The following is an 8,040-nucleotide window of genomic DNA, read 5'->3' as shown; positions in this document are numbered from 1 at the left end:
TGATTGGATGAGACGAAATAAAAAAAATAATAATAATAAATAAATAAATAATATCTCTAAGGACACATTAGCTAGTCAATATCCTTGATGATTGGATAAGACAAAACTTGTAAGTGGTTTGGTTCAAACCATATTTTATACCAATTAATTTGAAAAAAATGTAATGGGTTACAAGTGAAAAGGAAGGATAATCTGGGTATTCAAAAAGAGTAAGGGAGAAAGAGATTTTAAAATAAAGAAACATGTGAATATCAATAAAAAATTAAAAGGTACATGAATTTTAGTAAACATAGGCCAAGTGTAAGGAAGTGATAGTAAATTCCCCTTTAAATAATCAACTGAAAGACAATGACATATTTGCTTCAGTTCTTGCTGTGACTATTAGTTCAGTGCTTTGGGGGCTTCTTCTATGAGTTGACCACTAAACCCATGTCAGATACTACATGAGTTAACAAAAAAAAATGGAGGAGAAATCGCGGATGGGTAAAGAAAGAAGCATCAGGTATGGGTGTATGGGTTAGCAGTGAAGACAGGCGGTTTTTTTTTTTTTTTTTGAAAAAGGATGACAGCCCTTGGATAAATTATGTATACATGTCAAATGCTCAAGTAGACCTAGCAAGACATGGGCGATTGACGATAAAGAGAGGAGTGGGATCCACCCGAGGAGGCCATCTAACTGACTTGACACCTCACCCCTCTGTGGACATTTGGATGGCCAGTTTATACATTTTCTTATGGGGGAGAGGGATTGGGAAAGTGAAAAGCGGAAAACATGGTTTCAGTGATAGGATTCCTCTTCATAGAGCCCGGGACGAAGAGGGTGATTGATTCTAGGGCTGGGTCCCGAGCTCCATGGAGAGGAGTAGGATTCTGTGTATTGATCACCATCAGAATCGATAGAAAAATATGGTATTAGCATGGATCAATTGTGTCGGACAAGTTTTCTTGAATTTTTCTTAATAACTGAGTTTTTTTATTTATTATTTAATACCGCTTCAGCAATATAATATTGGCATAATATTCAGATTAATGGCTAACAATACCATCCGAGACCAGCGATACCTCAAACTACAGGGAGGGTGATGGGGTAGCTCCGTAGCTGGACAGTAATAAAGTACCAGGGATAAAAGAGAGGTGGAAATTTGTTTTCTACACTCCAAAAGTAAGTTTTGAGTAGAGGACTGTTTGACTTATGGCAAAAGGATGGGAAAGAAAAAGATATGGGTCCATATATAATAATAGAGTCAAGAGACTTCAAAGGCAAGGAAAGGAAATTATAGTAAAAAATGGGGTGAAGTAATAGAGGGAGAATGAATGTTACTTGGTCGTGTGGTCATTGTTTCAATGTTTGGGTCAATGAGAGTGCGTGTACAGGCATCCAATCAGAGGTAGGGTGTCTTTTCACGACATCCTGTGTTTGGGTGTAGAGAGATAGTGTTATTTTTCCTAATAATGGTTCAATGGAAAAAATAAACCTAAAAGGCAGCATGGCCTTAAGGACCAGACATAGTGAGGGTGAAGTGACACCGCACCCTTGTAAAATTGAAAATCTCACCCCTATTAGTACTTCTATTTGCCCCCCCCCCGCCCCCCGCCCCCCGCGGACATTGGTGCAAGAGCTATATTGTCTTTTAAGGAACACTCTCCGTAAATTAATATTATAATTCATATCCTCATTTTTCTCACAAATCCTACCATATTTGGTAGGATTTTATTCCAGGATTATAGAAACAAAGTAATTTCACGATCAAAATACCAAAGTGGCCAAAAAGTTTGAGTCCTAAGTGATTCTTTTTTATTTGAAAGGTTAAGATTGAAAAATGGTGGGATGGGTTAATTCCCTTTCCACATAAGTAGACAAAGCATGTACTTCTATATTTAATGAATGTTATAATACTTCATCACCTCATCCAAACAAACGATTTTGATTTTTAAAATTTTATATAAAAAAATATCTTTAAAGTATGCCACCTCTTTATTCCAATAATTTTTTTTCCCATCAAATAAACATGACCCTAGTAGTATTTCAGTAATTATAAGGCAATTATGTTGGACTAATTGAAATATGCTTCTTTTTTTTTCCTCCACTCTTTTTGAAGTAAAAAAAAACAAGCTCAGAGCTTGTATTTTACCGTTATAAGGAGAGCTAGAATTTTCTTTGGGGGCTTCTAGTAAAATAATAAATTATTTCTCCTACATCATTTTGATGCAGTCCATTTTTTCAAAAGAACATAATAGAAATAATGATTATATTAAACATAATAGGATACATAATCGTAGGTATCTTTAGGATTTGAACCTACATTAGGTTTGATTAACTACACTACAAAGTACAAGTGATGTTAGATTTCTTGAACTTTTCCTCGTCTGCATAGCCAACTACCTCATCATCTATATCCTACCAGTCAATGTTTGTAATTTTTCTTTTAAAAAGATTGGACATTCAAAGCGAAAGAAAGCCACTTATTCATTAGAACTTACATATCCATTTATTTCTTGATATTTACATCATTGGATGGTACTCTCAAAAAACTTTTTGACTATATTGGATATTTAAAATCTAACAGTCAAATCTCCCAGAATCAATCTTTGAAAACTATTGAAAAAAAACAGGGCCCTCATCACACCAAAAGGAGTTCTAGTGGCGTCGCTAGACCTCTCTATGGAGGCCCCAAGGCCTTCCCATGGGTCCTTCATTTCCCTATAAATACACTTCCTTTCTCTTCATTTCAAACCAATTCACATCAAAACCCTTAAAAAAAAAACCTTGAGTCCCTTGGAAAGCATGAAACCCTGGAGAATACCTAAAATCTAGGGATATCTTGGAAAACTAGTGAGAGAGGGAATTCCCCAAAAGCCCAAAATTTCCCAAAGTGTTTGAAAGCTTTGAATCTCGCCAGATTGCTGTGGTGTTAGAAAACCCTTGAATTCAGTCGGTAAGCCCGTCTTGGAAAAAATTATATTTTTCTGTCTCTTTCTTTTTTGGCCATTTTTATATAGTTTTGCATGCTGATTAATAATAAATATGTAGATTTTTGTTGCAGATTGTGCCCAGATTAGAGCTAATCCGGGTCAAAAGCTAAGCTAATATAATAGACTTGTATTTGCAAATTTAAATTCCCAGCATGCCGTTATAATGCCAATTTTTTTTCTCAAAATACTCTTATTTTCATGCCTTTATAATTCCATTTTTCGCCCAAAAACCCCCAGTCATGTGCTGCTGGTATGTATACAGATTGATTATTATTATTATTATTATTATTATTTTTATGTTGTAGATGTAGCTGTATTTGAAAGAGATTTACCAGCTTGATGGTCACTCTTAAGAAAATGGGCATATCCAATTATGTAATATCCCACACACAGCAATATAAATTGTAATAGAGAGAATTGAGAAAGAAGAATATAAAGACCCAAAATCTCCCTTGTTACCTGCTCATTTAGGTGACTATCAATGTCAGTTTAACATCCTAGAATACCTGAAAGACTCCCAAACAAAATTTTCTCAATCTGTACGCATCAATGTTCTACACCCCAGTGGCCAGTAACTTTGGTAGGGCATGGTTGATGAAAGCTTTACTCAGTTCTTTACTAGATATAACTCCTTTATATTATTAATTTTATATTCCTAGGTTGATGTGAGTTCATTGTTGTTGATTAATTACTCTCTACATTTCATCCATGAAGAACGCTCCTAAGTTAGGATATGTTAATTAGGTTGATCAGTCTTAGTATTCTGTAAGATTGTTTAGTTGTTTCAATTAATAATTCTAAAATTTCTTTGTTTCTCCTAGTTAGTTCTCTTGAACCTATGGCCTGCAGATACCTTGTTTAATCATATTCATAAAATGCTTCAATATAGTGATCTATTTAAAAAAAAAAAAAATTGAACGCTTTTAATAGTTCTCCACCGATTACAGTTAGTAGTTTTATATCTCCAGGCCAAACAATGGGGTCACAATTGGCTGGGTATTCTTTTTGTAGCAAGGTCTCATGGGTACTTGTAAATTCTAAACTCTACTTGATGGGTCTTTAGTTCAAATTGGTTGCGAAAACACTTGGAACATGAGCATGTCTCAAGCATTATGTTCCAAGGGGATGGTGGTTCATAGCATCCAAGACTCTTTCTTTTTATTCAATTGTTGGTAGCATAGTCAGTTAAAGCAATCATCTATTACTTACCCTCAACCATGTCTGAGGGCTGGACACATGTGAGTCTTAATTAGTTATTATTGCATGTATTGAGAAGTTAGTAGAATGAGGGGTGCATTGTGGGGTGAAGAGTTAGTGTACATGGATAATAAGTGTTAGTGTGGGATAGGGATTGTAACTAAAGAAGTAGTTGTAACTGATAAGGAGTCTAGGTTTGTAAGAGTACCTATATATTTGGTAAAAGATATAATAATGAATATCCATAAAATTTAACTAACAAATTCTCTTTAAAAAAAAGGTCGGCAACTTCCTAATTAGCCGAAATCATTCCTATGGGTAAAAAAGGAGAACCCGTGTACATACCATCTTGGTATGAGAGCTGAAACATGTGCATGAGGGTGAAGAAGCTTGAAGAGGATGTGAAATCTCTCTTTGAGGGACAACGTCAAATTATGAATAAGTTGAACGAGGTGCTTAAGAGACTTAGCTCAAGTATTCATCCCATAGAACGAGTTGGAGATAATTCTGTGACTCTGACTCCAAGCCGTGTAGGTCGACTTGGGTGTAGTACGGGAAGTCGACCGAGTGGATCATCATCAACCTTTACTTCCAAACTGGTGAAACTCAATTTTCTTGCTTTAATAGAACTGAGGACACTACAAGTTGGGTCTGTCGAGTCGAACAATTTGTCCATTTTCATCAAACTCCAGAGGAGGAATGAGTGGCGCTCACTTCATTTCACTTGGAGGGGAATGCACAGTTATGGTATCAAGTGTTTCGACAGTAAGGGGGAGAGATGACTTGGCCACACTTCTAAGACGGATTACATACAAGGTACGATCCATCACAATTTCAAGATTTTATTGCAGAATTGGCAAAACTACAACAAGTAGGGTCTGTTTGGAGTTATCAAATGCAATTTGAGAAATTGCTATCAAAGGTTGGCCCTCTACCACCTCATCATCAAGACAATTGCTTCCTTAGCGGCCTTAAGGACAACATAAGGGCAGATGTAATGGCCAGGCACCCCACGTCCATATCTATTGCCATTGGACTCGCTAGCCTATTCGAAGATCGTAACTTGATGCAACATGTTATTTTACATCTAAAGCAAAAGGGGAAGTAGCTTCCTTGAAGGAAAGCAACTTATCTCTTCCAGTGAGGAGAATGACTCCCACATAATTGCAAGAAAGAAGGGCAAAAGGGTTGTGTTATAACAGCAAGGAACAGTTTGTACCGGGACATCACTGCAAGAAGTTGTTAGTTCCCTTAGGTCTTGAGGACAAGACAATTTCTTAGGAGGATGGGCTGTTACGTGCCCTCAACCATGTAGACTGGACACGTATGAGTCTTAATTAGTTATCATTGTATTGAGAAGTTGGTAGAATGAGGGGTGTACTCTGGGGTGAGGAGTTGGTGTACGTGGGGTGGTCAGGATTGTAACTAAAGAAGTAGTTGTAACTGATAAGGAGTCTAGGTTTGTAAGAGTACATATCTATTTGGTAGCAAATATAGTAATGAATATTCATAAAATTAACCAACAAATTCTCTTGAAGAAAGAGGTTTGCAACCTCCCAATTAGCCAAAATCATTGCTATCTTCTTTTCGAATATAGGTAAAAGAGGTGAACGCGTGCACGTACCATCGTCCATGCAAAACAGTAACATTTATGATTGGAAACTATTGGTGTGCCTTTTTTTTTGTTTTTTCTTTCACTGCTTCTTTGTTTTTCGGAAGATTTCCATTTCATACCATTCTACATGGAAGCAATCATTTTAAATTGACTCTAGCAAACACTGTGTTTTCTTGTAGATGAAGGGATTCATGACCCAAAAGATGAATTATAAATGTTCGTTTAATATGAGATTTGGGTTCGTCTATGCGGGTTGGGAGGGCAATGCCAATGACTGTTGGGTATTAGCCAATGTTTTAGAAAAAAATGTTAATTTCATATTAAAACTAAAGATATGGACAATATTGTAACCTTATTATACACTTTTATGAGGCATTTTTTTTTTTTTCATAATTATTACCAGTCTTAGTCTAGTAGTATGATATTTTGTAATAATTTTTTTTTTTTATTATTATGGTAGTTATATAAGTGAGATGTTACAATGACATTTTCATAAATATATAAGTGAATGGCCTTTTAGTAAATAAATAAGTGTTGGAAGTGATTCCACTAAAGTGCATGCCAAACGCCATTTTTTTTTTCTATTCTGGAAGCACTTTTTTTACGAGATTATTGCCAAATGCCAAAACTACTCCCTATAATTGCTCTATGTGAGCAAAATTATATAAAAAGTACTTTCTAAGAGAAAAATTACTACCAAACACAGTCTAAAAGTCAAATCGAGCCGTTTTTGTACAATATTCAAATTATGGATATATTATGATAAAATACAATTAATTCATGAATTTCAGATTTTTTGACAATTAATTTTACTAATTTTATCCATAAATTAACTACTCTCAAGAGTATTTTAATAATTTTAAAACTATAAAAGATAATTTCTTCCTGTTGTCATAGAATATCCATTTCATCATCATTATCATGAACATTCTCAAAGAAACAAAACCTGCGTCTACCCTGCCAACAAGATTGGACTTAAGTTGTGAGACATCTCAAACTTCATCGTGGGCCCAATAAGGACCGAGTGTATAAAACCTAAGATTGGGCTAAGATTTTGAAAAATCCAATTCAATCCAACCCCATTGCAACCCTAGAGACTATATCAGTTGATTACTTTGATGTTAAAGATAAAGATTGTTGTGCTACCAAAAGAGATACAAGATTGCTGGTCCCCATTCGCTTATCCTCATCTCACCATATAAATTAAAATACACAGACAGTTCCTTACATTTAGTATGGCTTGATTTTACTTGGACCAAAAGAGGAAAAACATACTTTACTTGCCAAAATAAGAAAAAGATCACACTAAGTAGCAAAATTGTAGACATAGTGGCAAACCTGCAAATTATTTGGATCCTTGCCCCAAATTATATAATATATTATATTTATTTTTCAATTTTTGGTAATAAAAGTTGAAAAAAATCTAACACAGAAAGGACCCCGCTCTAGAAACCACAAAAACCCACATCGGTTCGTACAGATTTGAGACTCGATTGTACCAACTTGTCTAGACCTTGTGGCTCTAAACTAAGACAGCCAATCAAAAGTCGACAACACATTGACTCAAACCACTCTGGTTTCATCAAAACCGCTTTTAGGTACATATATAAATATTCACAAAGCCTCGTTTCAGGTCTTCCAAGCCTCTCCCAATACTTCAAGAAATGGAAACAACGAGGAAACCTCAATAACTTATTCATATTACCTAATCTGCTGTTTCCTTTCTTTCCGTTTTTTCTTCTTCTTCTTCTTCTTCTCCTGCTTCTTCGGAAGGAATTTCTTTCTTCCTTTTAATTCTTTCCCTAAAAAAAGGAAAATCTCAGAGAAGTGTGAGAGTGAGTGATCGAGGAACTGAAGTAGTGATTTGAAGAAGAAATGGGAAGAGGACCAGTTCAGTTGAGGCGGATCGATAACAAGATCAATCGGCAAGTAACGTTCTCGAAGCGAAGAGCGGGATTGTTGAAGAAAGCTCATGAGATCTCAGTTCTCTGCGATGCTGAGGTCGCTTTGATTGTCTTCAACACTAAAGGAAAGCTTTTCGAGTACTCCACCGACTCCTGGTACGCATCATCATCATCATCATCCATCCACTTCTTCTCTTTCTTTTCCGTTGTTTTATTTTATTAATATCATTCTTTTTAAATCTCTTTCTGCAACTATTGTGTTCATCAATGCTTGTTAGTTCTCATTGCATTTTTTTTCCATTCTCTCTCTCTTTCGTTCGTTCGCTCGCTCGCTCGCTCGCTCGCTCTTTC

General features: G+C 35.7%; 1 protein-coding gene across 1 annotated transcript in view; it reads left to right on the top strand.

Annotated features, from left to right (window-relative positions):
* The first annotated feature begins 7,423 nt into the window (after nucleotides 1-7,423).
* LOC122076172 (truncated transcription factor CAULIFLOWER A-like) overlaps nucleotides 7,424-8,040 on the top strand; it is a 28,620-nt gene continuing 28,003 nt past the window's right edge. Inside the window, exon 1 of the mRNA XM_042641483.1 lies at nucleotides 7,424-7,845. Coding sequence (XP_042497417.1) covers nucleotides 7,661-7,845 — 185 coding nt within the window. The 5' untranslated portion in view covers nucleotides 7,424-7,660. The remainder of the gene's footprint in view (nucleotides 7,846-8,040) is intronic.

This window comes from Macadamia integrifolia, chromosome 4 (genome assembly GCF_013358625.1).
Source record: "Macadamia integrifolia cultivar HAES 741 chromosome 4, SCU_Mint_v3, whole genome shotgun sequence".
In the NCBI taxonomy this organism is placed as follows: domain Eukaryota; kingdom Viridiplantae; phylum Streptophyta; class Magnoliopsida; order Proteales; family Proteaceae; genus Macadamia; species Macadamia integrifolia.
Note: the sequence above shows the minus strand (reverse complement) of the source record. Positions and strands in the feature narration are given on the sequence as shown.